The sequence below is a fragment of the Phascolarctos cinereus genome, unplaced genomic scaffold, assembly GCF_003287225.1.
Source record: "Phascolarctos cinereus isolate Bilbo 61053 unplaced genomic scaffold, phaCin_HiC Scaffold_3;HRSCAF=262, whole genome shotgun sequence".
Lineage (NCBI taxonomy): Eukaryota > Metazoa > Chordata > Mammalia > Diprotodontia > Phascolarctidae > Phascolarctos > Phascolarctos cinereus.
Window position 1 is genome coordinate 159,254,611 of NW_027555736.1, and position 21,777 is coordinate 159,276,387.

At 35.6% G+C, this 21,777-nt stretch overlaps 1 protein-coding gene across 1 annotated transcript in view; it reads right to left on the reverse strand.

The window, feature by feature from the left end:
• Window positions 1-21,777, reverse strand: part of UNC13C (unc-13 homolog C) — a 705,000-nt gene that overhangs the window by 408,123 nt on the left and 275,100 nt on the right. Inside the window, exon 8 of the mRNA XM_020981173.2 lies at window positions 6,822-7,049. Within this exon, the coding sequence (XP_020836832.1) occupies window positions 6,822-7,049 (228 nt within the window). The remainder of the gene's footprint in view (window positions 1-6,821; window positions 7,050-21,777) is intronic.

The window sequence follows — 21,777 nt, forward strand, 5'->3', positions numbered from 1 at the left end:
TCCTATTCCTGATACTGTGATCTGTGCATAGCTTTGTTTCAATATTTTAAAATTCAGCTGAATTAATGTGCACAGTGTAGTCTTTGGGAAATAAATGGCAATGATTGAAATACTATTTATGATGTATGTTACTATTTTTGGTCTTTGCATCTGAAGATGTATTCAATCCTTGCCATGTCTACAGTGTCATAGATTTAGACCTAGGATAGAGGCCATGCAGTCCTACTTTCTCTTAGTTGTTGTTGTTGTTTACAAATGAGAAACCTGCGGTCTAGAGGGTTTGTTTTTTTTTAATATATGTTGGTATTTTTTTTAATTACCAATTCTGTCCCTTCTCAATGATCATTCTTCCCCCCCAAAAAAAAAAATCTTTCCTAATAAATAAGTATATACTCAAACAAGCAATGTGCTCAGTCATTTTCAGTCATGTCTAACTCTTCATGCGCCTATTTGGGGTTTTCCTCTCAGAGATACTGGAGTGGTTTGCCATTTCCTTCTCCAGATCATTTTATAGATAAGAAAACTGAGGCAATTAGAGTTAAGTGACTTGCCCAGAGTTACACAGCTAATAAGTATCTGAGGGCAGATTTGAACTAAAGAAGAAGAGTCTTCCTGACTCTATCCACTGTGCCACCTAGTTACCCACCAAAAATCAAGACATCAGCCATATCTGGAATTGTATGCTTTATTCTAGATCTAGAATCCACTACCTTTCTGCCAAGAGGTAGGAGAGAAGTTTCACCAACCAGTATTTTAAGGCACCACTAGTAATGACATTGATTAGAATTCCAAAGAGATTAAGAGACTTGCCCAAGTTCTACTATAGGTCGTAAATGTCATAGCCAGGAGGTGAACCCACAAGGTGTGACTCCAAACTCAAATATTCTTTCCCTTATACCACATGGGCTCCTCCCATGATTGTCAAGACTTAAATGTTACTCATAGTTATATTCCTATCATCACTCTTTCCTTCCCAGCTTATCTCTTTCCCACAAACTGGGAAAGAGTAAGTGATGAGAAGGAACACAACTATGAGAAATGTAGATACATGCGCACACACACATATTTATCTTATTTTTGAACCAAAGTAAATGTGTATATGTTCACACAAGAAAACATACATATATAACATATGTGAATCTACATATACATATACACATATAAATATAAATTTAACTTTTTAGCCAAATGTGCATATGTGTATGTGCATATACACATGAACATATATTTAGTGTGTGTGTTTCTTTATATGTATAAAAATAAACATAAATGCATATATACTAATCTTAGTATATTTGGTTTCATGTGTGTATGTATGTGTATATATACAGACATGAAAACATATATAATAAACACATATCCATATGTCCACATGTATGTATATGTATATGTATATACAAAAGATATTATGTATATGTTTTCATATCTGTATATATACATACATATACATATATTTACCTTTGGCATAAAAAATAATGGGAAAATTTCTAATTTTGCTGCAAATTTAAAACTATTTATAATTCTTCCTTTTTAGGAAGGAATGGCACTTAAGAACAGTTGTCTATTTTTAATTAGATTTAGGAGTAAATTTTAGATGGTTAATAAAGTTCATTTATAACTTATACCCTTGGTAAGGAGGAAAAGTTAGTTCTAGTTACCTGCTACTAATGAAGCACTAACAGATACTCAAGATCAACATAACATCCATGAAGTCCTCATTAACCCAGGCCTTGTCACCTAAATATTTTTAATCTTTCCATCAAGCATAATTTTAAGGGTTTTATTACCTGTAGTTACTATTTCACAGGTTCTTTATGAGGTCTATATATATAATATATGCAAAGCACTTTGCAAAACTGAAATTGCTATATAAAGATTAGATATTATTATAATAGAGATAATGATAATAATAATTAACATTATCATTACTATTATCATTGTTTTCTATGAAAATGTATGCCTTTCTACTCCTTCCAATGTGATGGCAATAATAAACAGTAAACTAAACCTAATTCAAGATATTTGTACCTGGATTGAGGAGGACCTGAGTTCAAATCCAGCCTCACACACATAACACTTACCAGCCATGTGACTCTGGGCAAGTCACTTAACCCCATTGCCTAGCCCCCCCATCCCCCAAAAAGAAGAAATTTATAGAGCAGTATTTTAAATAAGAAATCGGTGGGGTTTTTTTTTTCCTCACATGTATAAAAGAAGCAAAAGTTATCTCCAGGTTCTAACTTTGTTCCAATTGTTATTAGTTCAATGAAATTTTCAATAATATGTGTATTATTATAACTAATTATCAATAGGTTAATATATAATAACATTAACCCAAAGGGGCTGTTTAATATTCAGAATATACCATAATACAATAACCTCCTTTCCCTCGAGCCAGTTTAGTTTACTCAGTCAAGACAAACTTATGAACTCAAAGGTTCATGCATATCTCAGATATATGGCTGTGGATATTTTCATTTACACTGAAGCCCCTCTGACAAGACTTGATATTAACCTTTTGTTGTGCATAACCTATACATGCTTATGTCATCTCTACCTCTATAGATATATGTATAGAAAAATTCTTTAACATAATCTCCAAGGACTCCCTCTGTCACTTTTTTAATAGGCTAAATCTTATTAATCTTGCTAATCTATAAGCAAAATCAGAATACATTGCAGCAAAGTGGAAGGATTGCTGGTGGATTTTCCTTGAAGAAGCCAATAGAGGAATTGGCAGGGATGGTTTGGCCCTGTGCCTAGTGGTAACAAGAAATGTTCTACAGGACTTCTGATCTATCACAATGTTAAGTACTTGCAAAAAAGACTACCATGAAAATAAGTGCTGCTTTCATAATGTCATGTGTTGCAGATTAAGAGATTAAAAAAAAACAACTTCTAAGAACTTTATAAAATCCTTTATACTCAGTGACTTCTACATAAAGAAGAAAAATAAGGAATTTGTAAAACAAGCAGAAAATATGAATCAGTAATAGGAATGAGAGAGGCCAACGATTTGTAGACTACAATATGCCTTGTGGCTATAGGGTACATGATAAATGCTCCCATCAAGAGGAGAGTTGGAAGGTACAGGACACCCAGAGAGTATTGAATAAAATCACCAAAAATGAAACTAATTGTATTTTAGTAGAGAGGAAATGACTCATTATGATACAGGAATCATTCCAGAATCAACTGTGTACAGTCAGACCACTGACTTGGTGGCTCAAAAATAAAAATTGGTACAAAGAAAAGAATAAAAATGAGAGAAAATGTGGCAAGCAATTAAAACAATGTCATCTTCAGGTATTGCAATAAGCTCCTGATACCAAAAAATGCGTATTAACAAGATGATTTTTCACAATAGCTCATTTGTTGTTGTCATTCAGTCGTTTCAGTTATGTCTGACTCTTCATGACCCCATCTGGGGTTTTCTTGGCAAAGATACTGGAGTGGTTTGCCATTTCCTTCTCCAGTTCATTCTATAGATGAGGAACTGAGGCAAATAGGGGTAAGTGACTTGTCCAGATTCATACAGCTAATAAGTGTCTGAGGCTAGATTTGAACTCATAAAGAAGGATGTCTTTCTGATTCCAAGCCCAGTGCTCTCTATTCACTGCACCACCCAAGCTCCCCTGGCACAGTAGATCCTATCTTTGACATTACGCAATAGACAGAAAGATATAGAGAATATAAGATTCCACTGAGCTTATTGTGTGTTGGTGATATAAAAATGGCATTATCTTTGGAGAAGTACATTAAAGGCTGTCTCTTAACAACATGTCAAAATATATCAAACTTACATAAGAGTCTTTGTAAGACACAAAAACAGAAGTAACATTGAAGACAATATAAGGAGAGGCATTCAAAAAGAAGAGCTGTATTTCTCTAATAGTATCTGCCATTGTTACAGTATTTACCCCATATAGAATCCATGCTGAAAAGAGTTTTTCTATAGCTGTGGATCCCTCCCAATGCTCCTATACATGGGTGACAGTGTGCTTGATACACCAAGTCTGAGAATCTGGCAGAGCCTCCTGCATAAGAATTGTAAACACTCAAAAGATTTTTGGTCTAACCATCTGCAAATGAAAACTATCATGAGGATGAAGAATTTCTATTGCCCAGATCATGGCATAGTGTTAAACAGTCTGACCTATGAGAATCATCCATTGGTGCATATATCTTGCACCAACAGTACAAATGGACAATAAGTTGGGACCTAGAATTAAACAGGAGGAGGACAGAGGATTGGATTGACTTTGGGAAATTGCAAATTTCCATTAATGCCCCTAAACTGCTTTCAGAAAATTAAGATCCAACTTTGTCATATCAATATTTGTCATATCAACAAAGTTATGGACCACTAGTCTCTCTAAAAAAATTAAACCTGCCCTAAGACATCTCCAAAAGTCTCATGATGGAAAATGCTATCCACATCCAGAGAAAGAACTATGGAGTTGGAATGCAGATTGAAGCATAGTATTTGCTCTTTTGTTTCTTCTGTTTTGTTTTGTTTCCTCTTTTTTGTGGTTCCTCCTATTAGTTCTAATTCTTCCTTACAACATGACTAATGTGTGATATGTTTAATAGGAATGTATATGTAGAGCCTACATCAGATTGCATGCCATTTGGGGAAGGGTTTGGGGAGGGAGGGGGAGAAAAATTTAAAAATTCAAAAGATTATGGAAGTGATTGTTGAAAACTAAAAATAAATTAATCTAAAAAAAAATCAAACCTGAGAATCACTCAGAAGGCAATTTAAAGGTAAGTGGTGGATATTAGCAGGCCATAATACTTAACAAATGTGGAGTTGTTTTTTAGCTGTGCCCAGCTCTTTGTCACCCTATTTAGGGTTTTCTTGGCAAAGCTACTGGACTGATTTGCCATTTCCTTCTCCAGATCATTTTACACATGAGGAAACTGAGGCAAACAGGGTTAAGTGACTTGCACAAGGTCACATAACTAGTGTCTGAGGCCATTTTTAAACTTAAAATGAAAATGAGTCTTTCTGATTCCAAACTCAGTGCTCTATTCACTGTGCCACTTAGCTGCCCATACATAGCAAATAAAGAATTACAAAGAACTAGAGTAAAAGATATCATTAAAAAACCACTACAATGATAAAAAATGATGGGATGTTTAAAGACCAGCAAACATGCTCCATTTGCATCCTTGTATCAGGAAAATGGAACAAAGTACTTCCCCAGGACTTTGGGTGGACTCCTTGAACAAAACGATGTGAAGATGTGGATAAAAGTAACTACAAAATGATCAGGAATGGATCAGTCTATCATTGCAGGGAACATGACTGATGAGATAACAGATCCATTTAAGATTGTATTAATAAGGTAATGAATTAAAGTGAATTCGTTGGTGGACAGTGCATTCAACTGCACAGTGCAGATCAAAGGATCTGCATTCAACCTCCCACTCTGTACCTACCTATGTGACATTGCAAATAATTTAATTTCTCTGGGCCAATTTTTATTATATGTAAAATGAGAGATCCAGTGGTCACTAAAATCTCTTTCTGGCCCTAACTCCTATGATCCTCCTATATCTATGAATTAGATGATTTTGCTGCCTTTGATCAAATTAACCAGGTAAGAACATAATCTGCATGTTATTTTTCACCATGTAAAGTCAACACAGGTGACTCAAGATCCTAGAATAGAGTTTTCAAGATGCAATACCAGTTGTTCTTCGTGACACAGAAGATTCTAAATATTAGACTCAAGAAGTAAAAACAGATAGAGAACCTTGAACTTCTATTTTCAAGTGCTAATTGGAGGTGATCTTTGTTTTATTAGGAAACCCATGGAAAATGTCAGTTATTTTTACAATTAAGCAATGGCACACACACAAAAAAGTGGTATCTTTTACAATTTGTTTGGTATTCAGAGTAGATAAAAAAGGAAAATAAAGTAAATAGTCTCAACTTGAAAACAGAATATCTTTAGGCTAGAAGAAATACTTTCTTTTTTTATGTATGGTTGGTGTTGGAAGTTGATAATGGCATTTGATAACAACCAACAGAAAGCTATTTGATGTATTGTGATAACCACACATATTTTAGGTTTTAATTTTAAGACCATTGCATTTCAGAATCACAAAATGTCAGAACTCGTCATCTTTCCCCTCAAACCCCACCACTTCCTACCTTTCCTATTATAGTAGAGGGCAACAGCAATCCTTTAAGTATCTCAGGCTCACAACCCTAGAGTTTCCTGGATTCCTCACTATCTCTCACCTCCACATCCCACCTGTTGCCAAGGCCTGTCAATTTTACCTTTGCAATATCTCTCCAACATGGCTCCTTCTCTCTTCTGACACTGTCAGTCACTAACTTGTAAATATCCTTTCTCTAACATAGTACCCAGAAGTGATCACAATACTCCAGATATTCTCTAACCAAGGGAGAGCAAAATTTTCCTCCCTTATTCTTGTCATCTTTATTGTTATTAGTTATTTGCTATAATTTTTTGTTATTTAGTTTGCTATAATTTTTTTCTACCATAATCTATTTGCTTTTTATTATAATTTCCAAGGTTTGGGATAAAAATCTCATTATGAAATAGTAATAATAATGAACTAAAATTTATATAGCATTTATAAAGCTTGCAAAATGCTTTACATATATTATCTCATTTGGATCTCAAGCTAAAAGATGTGTTTTTATCACATCTGTTTTATAGATAAGAAAAACTGAGGCTGACAGAGGTTAAGTCACACATCTAGTAAGTTTTTGAAACAGGATTTGACTTTAGACTTCCCAAATTCAAATTCAAAATGAGATATATTTTATTGGATTGTCTTACCTGTGATGGTTATTTTTGCTGACCACTTAGATGTCCCATCCAACACACTCTGTTTGGCAGCCTTTGTATATTGTACAAAGTCTTCTTTGGAAACTTGGAACATTTCCTGAATCACTTCAAATACCTCTGGTCTATTTCTCTCTCTTATTTTCATCCGTTCCTTCATGGCTGTAATGATTGTCTGAGTCTTATCTTCAGCACCATGCTTGGAACTCTTCTCTGCAGCTCCTAGGATAAAAAAGTTAAGCATTATCAGTATACTCATTTTTTGATGGTTGTATGTCCACTTGGCATATGTTGCTCTGCCTGGTTTCAATTCCATCAAACATGATGCCCTTGAATCAGGTACCCCCTGGTGCCCCATCCCCCCCACTTCCTGGTTCTTTGTTGCCTCCCACCACCCATAAGCTCTTTTAGGGGAGGGACTATCTCTTTTTTTTTTTTAATTGATCCCTACTGCTTAGCACAGTTCCTGGCACACAGGAAGCACTAATAAATGTTTATTGGATTGCATTGTTGGCAGAAGTCAACAGAAGTCAACAGGTGGATAAATAAGATTACCCTATTATGAAGAGGCATAAGGAATATTATAACAATGTCAATGATATAATTTGAGAGACGTTACAAACTCCTTAAGAGCAGAGACAGGGTCTTGCACATTTCTTTGTATCCTCAGTGCTTAGCATAATATCTGGCTCATACAAGGCACTTAACAAATGTTTGCTGACTGATTGAGATTTATGACTGGAACATTAGTCACAGTAAAAGTGAAGGATAACTAGTTGACATGCTATATTTATATCCATTCAATACCTGATATTGAGAAATTTGAAGGAAGGCAGCTAGATCATTGGGTAGATACTTATGGAGCATTTATAGAAGAATATGGATAAGAGATACACTGGATAGGATGGCATAAATAGGTTTTTATCTGTCCCCTTGGAAGAAATATGTATACCACTGAAATAACAGAGACACTGAAGTACAGAAATAGGAGGAGGCAACATGATGCAATGGGAAGAACAGTCTGGGATTCAGGAAACCTGAAAGCATAACTAACTAGCCTCAGAACACAGAAATCTTCACTTTCCCTAAGATTTGGCATGAGCACCAGATTTTTCACAAGGCCCCTGCCTCCTTGAATTTTATTTTTATTGTATTTGTTTTATATGTACTCTATATGGACTTATTTGTGTGCCTTCCCTAATAGAATGTAAGAATCCTTGAGAGTAAGGTTTGTCTTTTTTAATTGTCTAACACAGTTGCTGGCATATAGGAAGTGCTTAATAAGTGTTTTCTTCATTGAATTATCAACCTTGAATGAGGTACTTAATCTATCTGAGCCTCAATTTTTTTTTAATTCTGAAAAATGAGAGAATTGGACTCCCCTTCCAGTTTAAAAATATATGATTATTCCCTTGAGTGCTTTTGATGTGGTCAAGCAACATTCCTCAAAACCTGTACATTTTGATAGTTTTATATTTTCTAGCCATGATCCTCTCAAATTCACTTCTCACATATTCTTCCTCTCAAGTATATCACCTACAGACTGAGAAATTCTCAAGTTCAACTTAAGTTCTAACAGTTCCCTGTTCTGTCCTGCATTATAGGACCATGGGTTTTACTTTCATTGGTCTTCTGTCTTTGACATATAGAAGGGAGGAAAGGGAATGCATATCTGTAAAGCACCTATTATGTACCAGGCACTTCACAAATATTATCTCCTGGGTTCTTCACAATAACCATGTGAGGCAGGTACAGTTATTATCCCCATTTTACAGTTCAGAAGAGTGAGGCAAACAGAGGTTAAATAACTTACCTAGGGTCACATAAGCCAGAAAGTCCCTGACATTGGATTTGAACCTAGATCTTCCTCACTCCAGACCCAGCATTGTCCACTGCATGACCTAGCTGACTAGGAGCTATACATATGTACTCAACTACCATTGCAGTGCCTGCATCTGGCCACATAAGGTTCTCTGTCTACATAAAATTATGATGATGCAATAGCCAAGACAAATTGAACATAATAAAGATGGAGCCACTCATCTTTACATCCCCTTTTCTTATACCACCAGGCAATGGTGAAGAAAGGACTAGTTAATTCAATTATAACTATTTCCCAATTATATCTTTCTGTTTACTGGGCATACTATAAGGGATAGCATTAAAAGCTCAAATATTGAATTCCTTTTTGATCTCTTAAAATACAATTTCTTAAGAAATAATACAGTTTAAATTTTTCATTTTTAGTAAGTACAGTATTTATTTCCTATAGTGAACAGATTTTAAAAAAAAATAAAACGACTAAATGACTAGAACTGCCTAAAAGTGATGAATATTATGAATACATAAAGAGCTGATTACCTGTTTTTTTATCTTAGCTTAACCTCTGGGAATTTTACACCGACATTTAAAAAGCAAAAGAAAGTTTAAAATGGAAGCATCCCACTGAAACTAATTCAAAAGATCATGCTAAGTGCCCTTGTCATCCATTTTAATGTGCACTATAACAATCACAACTTGTGCATACTAAAATATTAAGTGTATTTCTAACAAGTTAATAACAGAATGAATATATTTATATGGTATAATCATCTTATGCTGGTTTTAAATTGCTGCAATTACATAGCTAATAGTCTTTAGGAAAGTGGCAAAGTGAAAGGTTCTGGTCAAATCTAGTTCTCTCTACTTCCATTTCAAAACCCGTAAGAAATTCACCAAATATAGTAAAAGAACAAGCATTTTCAGGCAAAAGATCTCCATCAGATTAAAACAACAACAACAACAATAACAAAAACCTATTAACACAACATTCTGCTTGTCCCTCCAGTTACGACTCCAACTCTAGTCCTGAGCTGGATGCTTCTTATGATTGGTAGCTAAAGGGGCTACTGAGTGAAGAGTTTGAAACTAATTGCAAGAGAGACAGACAAGATCCTCACTAATTGTCACAGATTTCATCATAGTTTGGGAAAGAAGTTTCTGATTGTGAATAATCCCAATGACAAAAAAAGAAATATTGAAGCCAAGTCAAAAAACCAGGAAACTAGATCATTTAATATATGTACCATTAAAATAACTTACAGTAAAATAAGGACATAGCAAGAGAAAAGAATCAAAGAATCAATTGACTCCAAGAAGAACATAATGCAACAAAATGACAACAAATATCTCACTACTATAATTCAAGAAACATAAAAGAAAAATATCCAGAATTACTGGAATCAGAGGTCAAGATGTATATTCTAAAATCTATAGGTCAAAACCAAAGAGAAATGCCACATATAATACACCCAATAATGCAACTTCCAAGGTTCAGTAAAGCAAGCAAAACAATCTTTATTTCAGAAAAGATAAAAGTTAATGATGCCACATATAATGAAAAAAATACTAAAATTAACTAATGCATATAATTAATGGTGTATACATATTCACATATAAATATGTCCACATATACTAAATATATGTACATATATAAATGTGTATATATACCCTATACACACATTAAATGGCAAAATAAGTACTTAAAGTTAAAGCTAATTAAATTACTGGGAGATCTAGACAGTAAGACAATATTTGTTGAGGATCTTAATAGGTGTTTCAGACTTAGACAAATATTATGAAAGATAATTGGGAAAGAAGTTAAGGATCTGAATAAAATAATCAAAAATAGATATGAAATATATTTGGTGATTACCAAATAAATTAAGATTACACTTGTTTTTTAGTATAGTACGATGCATTTATAAAAATGGACCACGTACTAGAACATGAAGAACTCATAAATGAAAAAAGGCATAAATTGAAATATATATTTTTCAAACAATAAAGGAAATAAAAAACGTCACAATAGAAATGCGAACAAATGACTAAGGCATCAATAATGGGAAGATCACAAGACAATTTAGAGAAATAAATCATTGTAATAAAAAATGAAAATGAAGTTAGTTGGCACAGTAGATAGAGCTCCTGCCTTAGAGTCAAGAAAACTTGAGTTCAAGTCCAGCCTCAGACATTTGACACTAGCTGTGTGACCCTGGGCAAGTCACTTAACCCTGAATGACTCACCAAAAAAGCAAAAAAAAAAAAAAGAAAAGAAAAGAAAATGAGACAATATGCTAAAATTTGAGAGGTGGGGGGGTGATAAAGAAGGCCTTAGGGAAAATCTGTATCTCCCTAAGTTATATTAACAAAAGACAAAAAGGATGTAGTTTGGTGGTGCAGTGATTGCCTTGGAATCAGAAGTCTCATCTTCCTGAATCCAGATCTGGCCTCAGACACTTACTAGTTGTGTGACTCTGGGCAAGTCACTTAACCCTGCTGACCTCTCAGTTTCTTCATCTGTAAGATGAAGAAGGAAAGGGCAAACCACTCCATTATCTTTGCCAAAATAACCCCAAATGAGGTCAAGGAGTCTGACTTGACTGAAAGGCCTCAACAACAATAACTACCACAACACTTTCAAGCACCTAGACACCAGGAGTTTGGGAGAACCTGTTCTTAACCTAAGGACCTAAACTCAACACATTCAAAGATTGTAAACAAAGGAAATAGTTTTTACAATTCACTTTGAGGGACTTTATAAATATCAATCAAGTAACATAAAGCTGGTGTATGAAATTGAGGCTCAGGCAGATCAATGGCAAGTAGAAACATTTGTGCTTTCTGTGTTATGCCAGTTATATCAGCTAAACTGACCGGGTACAGGACCTGGGAACCCAAACCCCTCCCCTCAACCCTCCTTGAGTTTTCTCCTTTGCCCACATTGTTAAGTCTTTGGTGTTCACCTGAGGCATCATCCCAGTAATCCTTATGCCCAATCTCCCAATTCTGTTACCTCTGACCCAGCCCAACCTTCATTGTCTATTACCTCCCTCTTGTCCCTGGCTACTTCTCAACCTATCTAGACTCCATTGTCTTGGTCTAGGGTTCGACCTCCAGTCACTCCAGCGTACTGGCCACTCCCATCAAGATCCTCCCTAGACCCCCTCCTCCAGTCATCCCAAACCACTTGGCCACTCCTATATCCCTCCCACAATCTTTCTGTATATAAGATCCATCTTGTCTCCATTAAGGGGTTGAGATTCAATCTGGCCCATGGCTCAGATTCAATTTACCCCACTTGTCTATACAAGTATCACAAATGTTCAGATTCCTTAGGAGTCTGGCCAATATGGCAAATCTCTAATAAACCTTGTCTTTGGCTGAAAGCAGGCTTGGGTTGAATTTATTTGGGCAGGACCTACATCTTGCTATTTTGGTATTTCAGTATGCCTAAGTCTCTAAACCTCAACAAAACTAGATTAATTTATTTACCAAACACTTCTCAAGAATATCTACACTTCTTATTCCTCTCAACTTTCAAGCATAGGGACTGAGAATAAGCTAAATGCTAAGTTCCTTGAGGCTGTGGGTCTTGTTTTATACAGTTTTTTGAATCTCTTCCTTTACTCAGGTCTATTTTGTACCTAAGAGACACTTACTAGTTTAACTTAGATTCAATAACAATAATCAATCAATCAATCCATACACATTTATTTTTGCACTTTGGATAAAACCAGATGAAAGTATGAGGATGGGTAGCAGAGCAGACAGTCTGACAATGGGTGCTTTCTCAATGGGAAAAAGTTGAGAGGGAAGATGGATCCAAGTAGAGAGGCAATTTTTGGAACTGGGGAGCAGGTGACGGCTCAAGTATGGGTGCTCTGCCTACCAAAATAGGACCTTGAGGTGACAGATGGAAACAATAGTTTCCACATGGAGGAACTGGGATCACAAATCCTGGGGAGGAAGCACACTCCCCAGATGTCAACAACCAAGTGCATAGCTCAATGTGTTTCATGCTAGTTTCAGTTCTATTGAGTATAGTATTAACTTGATCGTTCAGAAATCAGAGAAATATAATACCAGATTTTTAGTTTTTCTAATTATTTCAAGAATTCCTTTCCCCAAATATTTTTAATAGATTCTTATATTAACTTGGAAAAAAATACTTTAGTGTTTTAAGCTTTCAGACTTTATGCTTATGATTATTTTAGGCTTTTCAGATTTTTTAGGTTTATTTCAGTGACCTGAAGCCATCAAATACAACTATAATTTTTGTCTTCATTTTTGAAGACTTTGAAAATGTGCTGATGATGCAGCTGAGATGCTAAGATGTGTGCAGTCAGTTCCACATGGAACTCTGGGCAAGTCACTTAACCTCGTTTGCCTCAGTTTCTCATCTGTAAAATGAGCTAGAGCAGTAAATGGCAAATCACTCCAGTATATTTGCCAAGAAAACCTCAAGCTGGATCACTAAGAGTTGGACATGACTGAAATGACTCAATAAAGAATCCGGTGAGGTAGGCAGAATGTTTCAAGAAATACTTCTTTTACAAAACAAACTGTACATGATATTGCTTTAGATGAATGAATATAAGTTCTATAAAGTGCCTGACAAGTGGTCATCCTGAAGACCTCCAGGATTCTTTGACGCAATCATACTTTTTGATAGTTCCTAAATGTCAGAAAGGCTTCCCCTCCCCCCATACTAGATTTTTAAAATTTACCATTTTATAACTTCTATCCATTTTTACTATATCAGCCACATGGGAACAAATAAGACAAGTCCTATCCTTTTCTTTTTCTCCACAAGACAGTCCTTTAAATCCTTGAGACTATCTATCATGTTACCCTCAAGTCTTCTCTTCTCTAGGCTAAAAATACCCAATTCTTTCATCTTATCCTGAAACAGCAAAGCCTCTAGTGCATACACATCTAGCAACCTTCTCCAGCTGTTAGTAAAAGTGAGCATGAGATGGTGAAATTCATCCTGATATGGGAATGAATAGAGGAATATAGCAAGGATACTTCTAATCTAACAGCAAAATATTCAATGCAATAATAGAAAATAAAAATAAATTAAGCAGAGTTGTGGCTAAAGAAAATTTGAAATAATAGGGATACAAAGATCATTTTTTTTTTGCAATATAATTCACAGCATGATAATCTAAAGCCATAAGCAGGGAATATTACATTTGAGGTGGGATATGGGGAGAATTCATGTGACCAGATGAGGTTCCCATGGTGCTAAAAGATCTGGCTACTACCAGGGAGGTGAGGGAGGGATGGTGTTATTGAGATTATGGTGAATGAAGAACAGGAAGCATCCTTCAAGATGGTGCTATCATCACTCTAGATTTTGATTTCCTGGAGCAAAGCTAAGGTCACTTCCTCTTAGAACTAGCTCTGTAGCAAACCTAGATCAACAGACAAATCAAAATCATAGCTAACACAGGGAAATGATCATATGCCTTGTAAACTATGATTCTGGTGCCTCTGTTCTATCATTAATGCTGGTTTCAATTTAAAGTGACAAACACTATTGAACTGTAAGATTATTTTAATGGACCTGTGGTCCTGTGGGAAATTGCCCGTAAGGTAACTCCATCTACCAATACACATTTGCAATGACAATTCCAAGTTTTAGAGTTTCTTGATGATCTTGACAGATTAAGTAACCTGCACAGGAAGGACCTCGCATCCACTATGATCAGAGGTAGGATTTGAACCCAAGTCTTCTTGACTTCTATGCCAGCTCTCTCTTCACTACACTATGCTGTTTTTCTAAACCAATACTATTGAAAATTACTATAAATCTAGTCCTTGGCTTCAGACTTGTATCTTTCAAGAAAAGGAGGTCATGCACACATGGCTAGAAAGTAGAATTTGGCTCATATGCAGCACGTACTAAAAAAACCAGCACAAAAGCTTGGAACCAGCCTAATGCTTAGAGTGATTAAGAGGAGATACATTAAGAAACAAACCATTTTTAAACAAGCAAACTGAGGAAGGGGAGGGAGGAGCAGAAGGACAAAGGTGAGGAGATGTTCTAATTGAAAAATAATTTCAAGGGTTTATCCCTATGATCATTCCAAGTTTCTTAGAACTCTTAAAAACACCTCCACAAAAACATAGTAGGTATGGAATTAGTTTACATTAAATTAATATTTGAAAATACGGACATTTAACATCTGAAGAAACTAGAGGGTGAAAAAAGTTATTGCTTTGGAGCCTTACTTACACTTCAGTTTGCAAGATGATAGAAAGCAACATTGCCCTACATACATGGTGGATCTCAGACCATCATATCATTCACATGCTATTTTTTTTCCTATTTAGGGCATAATATTTTTAAGCATCTTTTTGTTTTTCTTTCCATTTCTTGTGAAAGTCTGTAGGTGGCTGAATGCTTGGTGTTTTCTTCGCTTTCCTTTAATTGCCTCACATATAAATGGTCTCATCTACTCCCCCTTTAACTTGTCTTCATATCCTTCCAAGGAACAGAATTGCAACTCCCCCATTCCCAAACTTCTCCTCCCCCTCCTCTTCCTCCTCATGAAATCAAAGCATAAAAGTCCCAACACATTTTCTTGAAAACAATAGAAGACTCCAGTTTTATCACAAGGGTGACTTTATTTTTAAAACAGGCAGGGTTCTTAGACACTATGACCCAGATTGACATATGGCACTATCTGATCCTATCAAAAGCAAAAGAAAATACCTGGCCAGTTACTGGCTCTTTAACCATTCATTTCAGCCAAACAAATTCAATATTAATAAACACTATCCTCCCACAACAGAAAAACAAAAATAAAACAGAACAACAACAACAAAAACACCTTTCCCTTCCAATCACCAACTATTTTACTATTATATGACAAAGTGTCAACAATCTTAAGCTACTTGAAAAAATCATTTAAACATAAAGGAGTGCAAAATTTCAAAGGTGTTTCCAATATTGTCAGCCAAAGTAATAACTCCATCTCAAGAACTTATATTTCTAAAGATCATGGGTTTTTAATCTGGGGGCCCATGAACTTTCCTAAAAAGTATTTTGATACATGAATTTTTATATAATTGGTTTCTTTGATGATCGCATGCACTTTACTTGATGCATTCAGAACCATTATTCTGAAAAAGGCTCCACAACACCCAAAAGGCCAAGACTGTCTGTTGCTTCAGTGCTCTAATGTTTCTAGCATCCCTTTGATGTGGGTATCCCTTCTGCTAATGAATGCTACAATCTATCTGTACTGGCCCATCTCCTGTGATTTTTGTCCATGCCCTCCTATCTAAGTTTATCCAGCCTACTCAATATATTTGGGGCCTCCCCTGCTTTTTCCCAAAAGTAAAAGCAGACTGATGGATTTCACACATTATCAATCAATTATCCTTACTCAAGCAATATGAATATTGTCTTTAGATCTCATATGTTGATATGATGACATCCATTACAGTGCTTCTCCTTTGTAATTTCTTGTTTATAATTGGTTACAGCTTATTCAAACTCACCAGGACCCTCTTCATTGCCCTCTGAGTTATATTCAACTTCAATTTTTAGGAGACTATAGCTATGACTTGCAGCCCTTACAATATAACGAGTTAGAAATGAGAGAAATATTTTGAAAGGGGGAAAAGTGTCAACAAAAAACAGTATCAATTCATAGAAAATAAACAGGTCATGCCAAATGAGCTTTACTTCCTTATGAGAAAAAGGAAAAGAAAAAAAACTAAAGAGAGAATAAAGAAGAGACAGAAACTGATAGAGAAAATGAGGAAAAGAGAAGAGAGAGAAAAGAGATGGGAAAGACTATATATGGATCACTTGAAGAAACTACGGATGATTAGCCTGGAGAACACTGAGTATTTGAAGGACCATGAGATCTGAAGAGGGATTAAATTTGTTCTCTCCGGTCACAAAGGAAAACAGTAGGTGGCAATATGAAGAGGCAGATCTAGGTTCAATACAAGGAAAAACTGCCTAAATTGTTGAGATATACAGAAGTGGTGGGCTTTGTACCACTACAAGTCCTCAGATGAAAGCTAGACCATTTCTTGGGACCTTTTCTTCAAGATTCCTGTTCACTTAAGGATTAAACAAATGTCATGTTTAACTTCGAGTCAGGTAGACATGAGCATGAATCCTGCTTAATGTGATCTTGAGAAAGTCACTTAAGTCACTTAAGTTAAGGAACTAGGAGGGCATGGACAAAAATCATACAAGATTGACCCCTTAAGTCAACATGTTTCTTCATCTATAAAATGAGAATAATAGCATCTGACTCATAGTTATCATCAAATGAGGTAACACATATATAAATGTTACATTGCAAAACAAAAAGTGCTATATAAATGCTAGTTGTCATTGTCATCATCATCATCATCATCATCATCATCTTCTCTGGTGTCACTTCTAACACAGATTTTTTTTTATTTCTCTGATGCAGCAATCTAGGTATTTGGGAGTCACTTTGACTGTAATCTTTGAACTCCTAACTTTTCAAAATATTGTAGGAACATAGAAACACAGACTTGGAGCTTAAAGAGACCTTAGCAGAAGCCATTTAGTTCAACTGCTTCATTTTACAGATGAGAAAACTGAGATGCAATTGAGATAGGAGACTTGTTCTAGGTCATATAGGTATTAAGTGGCCAGGCTTGGAATGGTTGCTATTTTTTAAGAGAGGGCTCTCTCAGCTAACTTTATGTTATGAAATATTATAGGAATTAGGGCAAGAAATTATAGATATATCCCTTTAGATTAAAGGCACTGTTTCCTTTTGATTAGGGTGTTTTCTTCCCAATAAAAGTAGGTAAATAGAGGGAATTAGGATACATAAGTAAGCTTTCATGAGGAAGTAAGAAGTCTGGAATTTGAGAAACAGCCTAGCCTTGAAAGGTTTGCATGTTGGGAGGAGCCCTATGAATAACTGTTACAGGTAGCATGAGTGTTAAGTAACCAGGGAAAAATGATTACCAAAAGGGAAGTAGGAGGGTACTAAAAAGAAAAAAAAATGCCTATATAATAATAAAATAATAATAATACCTGAAAGAGGTTAAGTGATTTACTTAGGGTCACACAGTAAATATCCTAGGCATGATTTATATTTATGTCTTCCTGACTCAAAGTACAACATCATATCCACTTAATATATAAGTAAAGGAGAAAAGGCCCCAAGAAATGATCACCTAGCTTTCCTTTGAAGACTTCTAGTGATGCAGAACCCACCACTTCTGCATGACTCAACAGTTTAGGCAGTTTATTCCACATGGCCCTACCAATATTCCTTAATGTATTAGACAAACAACTCTCTCAAAAATACTTCTGAGTTCAAGGCCTGCCTCTAACGAATAGCTGTAAAATGAGGAAAATAATAGCCTACTTCACAGGATTGCTGTGAAAACCAAATAAGCTAATACCTGAAAAGTGTTTTGTAAATGTTAAATGTCAGCTATTATTGTTGTTGTTATTATTATTATTACTATTATTAATAGTAGCAGCAGTAGCTCTGTGCCCTTTGGAAAGTCATTTAACCTCTGGGCCTCCCTTCACTTATCTGTAAATTAGAGTAATTTCTACCTGGTCTGCTTACTCAATAGGATTATGGATAAATCAAATGAGATTATGTATGTGAAAGCACTTTGGAAATTGTAGAATCTTATGCCAAATTCAGGTATTTTAAAAACATAATCTTTCTGGAAACCAATAGACACAATATTCTATTGAAGGTATACTGTTTTCCATTTCCTTAGACTAATCGACCCATTACTTAGCTTAATTTTTTCCCATTTTTTAAAACACTGAAAGTGGCAATATTTTATTCTGTAAAATGTTATCCACACTGAATTGAGCTGAAATTGCTTCTGAAATGTTAATAAAGCATGCTATGGAAGCAAAACTCTGAACTAGTAATTCACTGAAACAATGACTGTAAAAGAAAATATTAAGAATATAGTAAGGTGACATGTCTTACAGACATTTTTTTTGCAAGCATGACAATATGACAGTGCCTTTATCTCATATGCCTTCCTAGAACAGCAGAAGTCAATAGAGCCTGTTTAACATTACCACAGCATATCAATCAGATAATGACTGCAATGAATGAAAAGCTTTTATTAAAGGCTTATGCCATGTGTTACACATTTTGTTGAGCCTGCCTCTCTTTTGGGGGACAGAGTGTTATATTTCATTGATATAGGAAAACGGCCATGATGAAACTTCCCACACATACCAATGCAGACCTGAACCTGTTATACAATTTATAGTCTTGAGAGAGTTTCCTGGGACAATGAGAGGTTAAGGGAATTAACCAAGGTCAGATAGCTAGTCTGTGCTCAGTGGGCCAGGTAGCCTCTCTGGGGCCTAGATTTTAATGGTGGAAAGGGTAATGTGTGTGTGTGTGTGTGTGTGTGTGTGTGTGTGTGTGTGTAGCACAGGGAGGAAATTAGAGTCTCAGAAGTTACAGTAACGACAAGACCTTTTCAAAACAACAATAGTAGTGTTGATTTAATTATAATTTTCTTTGGAAGAGATTAGAAGGGGGAATGGGGAAGTCCTTTGTCAGAGTGGGAAATGGCTGGGTGAAGAAGAGTCTTCCTAGTCTGAAGAATGTTGAACTGAGTGGCTTAGAGCCTTGTTTATAACATCAAAAGGAGGACTAATCAACAGAGGCCATCCACCAAATGAAACTGACTGATTTATTGATTTAAACTGGCCCTTATTCTCTTGCTCCAGAAAAGCAATCCTACTTGTTATGGTACAATAAAGAATTCTTGAGTACTTACTGAGTGCTGAGCACTGGGGCAGTTAGAAGATTAGATAAGACAACTGGTGTCTTCAAGTTGGTGACAGTCAAGCAGAGGGAAAATGCCACAAGCAAAACACTCTAATGCAAAGTCATATTACAAATGTGTTAAGGAACAGCAAAATAATGTGTCATGTGAAGTTAAATGGGATAGATAATTAACAAGAGTGGGTAGTGATGAGAAAAGACTTCATAGGGAACATAGTATATTGCTACCTCTCACACTCTGAGCCAATTCGCACAATTTGCCTTATCTGAAATGCAGAGCCATAGCCAGGATGGATTGACTAGGGCCTTTGCTCAAGAATACTTCCTATAGCAAGTTGGGATTTGAGTTGGTACTTAAAAGAGTCTATGGGGGTTGCTAGTCAAAGTGGAGGAGGGAGAGCATTCTAGGCATGGGGGACAACCAGAGAACATACCCAGAGCCAAGAGATGGCGTGTATTGTTCGAGGAAGAACCAGGAGCCTAGAATCACTGGAGGAAGAGGTGAGAAGACTGGAAAGATAGGGGAAGCTAGGTTATGAAGAGCTTTGAATGCCAAACAGAATTAAACTTTTGCTGAAATGCCTTAATATTTCCCCCCTTGCCAAAATACTATTCTCCTTTCAAACTCACTCAAAACTCACTTTCTCTGTAATAGGTAAAACTTAGCTCTTTAGAATGGCATATAGGATGAAACACTGATTGTACAATCAGCGGACCTGAGGTAAAATCTCACCTCTGGTGCTTACTGCCTATACAATCCATATCACTTAATCTGCCCAGCCCATAATATTTTCATCTACAAAGTGAAACTTCAGGAAATGAAGTGACTTAATTAAGGCAACATAGGTAGTAAGCATCAGAGGTGGGTCTTGACCTTAGGTCCCCTGTTTCTGCTGTGCCATTCTGAGTAATAAGGCATTATCCATTTAAAAGAAGTGAGTTTTGAGCAGTTTGGAAGGAAGAGAACTAGCCTGGAGAATAATAAGGTAGCAATGCATTTTAGCAGAATGGCAGGTAGGATTTTCTGGTCTCCAAGAGAAATCATTCTAAAGTGAAGAGTTGGACTAGATGACCTTCGAAATCTCTTTCAGCTCCAGATCTAGGATCTCTACTTCCAGTCACTCCAATGAACTTTCCCCATCCTTTATTCTTCTTCCCTTCTATCTCCCCAATACTTGATACTTCAGTGTGTATCCTAGTGCAAATGTAGATGAATGTGTGTGGCTTTATAAATTTCTTTTGAGTCCATCTCCATCTCTATCCATGCCTTCCTTATCTTCTTGCTGGACTTACACATTAGAGGTCAAGGTTCCTATCCTTCCTGACTCTGAATTGTTTGTATGTTGCTTTGCCATAAAAATTGATACCCAATAAGTGCTGTCTGATGGATTTAAAGTGGTGCTGCTGCAACATATGGATAATAAAGGAAGTAAAACAAATTGAACCTCATTTCTGATTTATAAAAAAGAGCACATCAAATGGATTTCACTAATTCAATCAATTTCTAGTGCATTGTAATATTATACATTATACATTATAAGTGTTGAGTGCATTAAATAATGTATGCTAAATATTACATATTATATTGTATTACATAAGGTAATCTATTTTATAAGAATATGTTAGGCACATTAGAAGGTTAAGATGGGAGGGAACATATAAATTAAGGAACAAATCTTGTTTGTATATTTTGATGGAATTATTTATATCTATAGGCAGGTGATTAGATGTTATTGTCCTTGGAATGTGCGATCAAGGAGGCTATGGAATCTCCTTGAGCCAAATTTAAGAAAAATATAGATAACTCAGTTTGACAGCATAAAGATGCCAGTATGTCGTAGAGAAATAAGCACAGGCACTGAAATCAGAAGATCTGGGTTCAAATTCTACATAGGACAATTACTACCTGCATGACTTCCTAGGCAAATCACTTAACCTTTTCCAGCCCCAATTTCCTCATCTGTAAAAAAGAAAAGGTTGGAATAGATAACATCTGAAGGCTTTCTAGCTATAGATCTAAGATCCAATAATTTACACATTCTTCCTTCTTATTTAATTTTCTCTTCCCTATTTGAGGAAGAAAGTTAAGAACAAATGTTTTTTCCACATGATCTCTCTGACCTCTCAACACACAATTTTCTCCCTTGAAATAATTAGCTATTCTTGAGATCCTTAAGACCAGGTGTACAGCTGCAGACATAGTGATTTAAAGAATATAGTAATGATTCCCCTATTGCTTTTTTTAAAAAAACTATTCTATCATGGAATAAGCTTTTGAATATATATATTAATAATATAGATATTACGTGTAGGTGTTGGGGCTAGATGCGATTTGA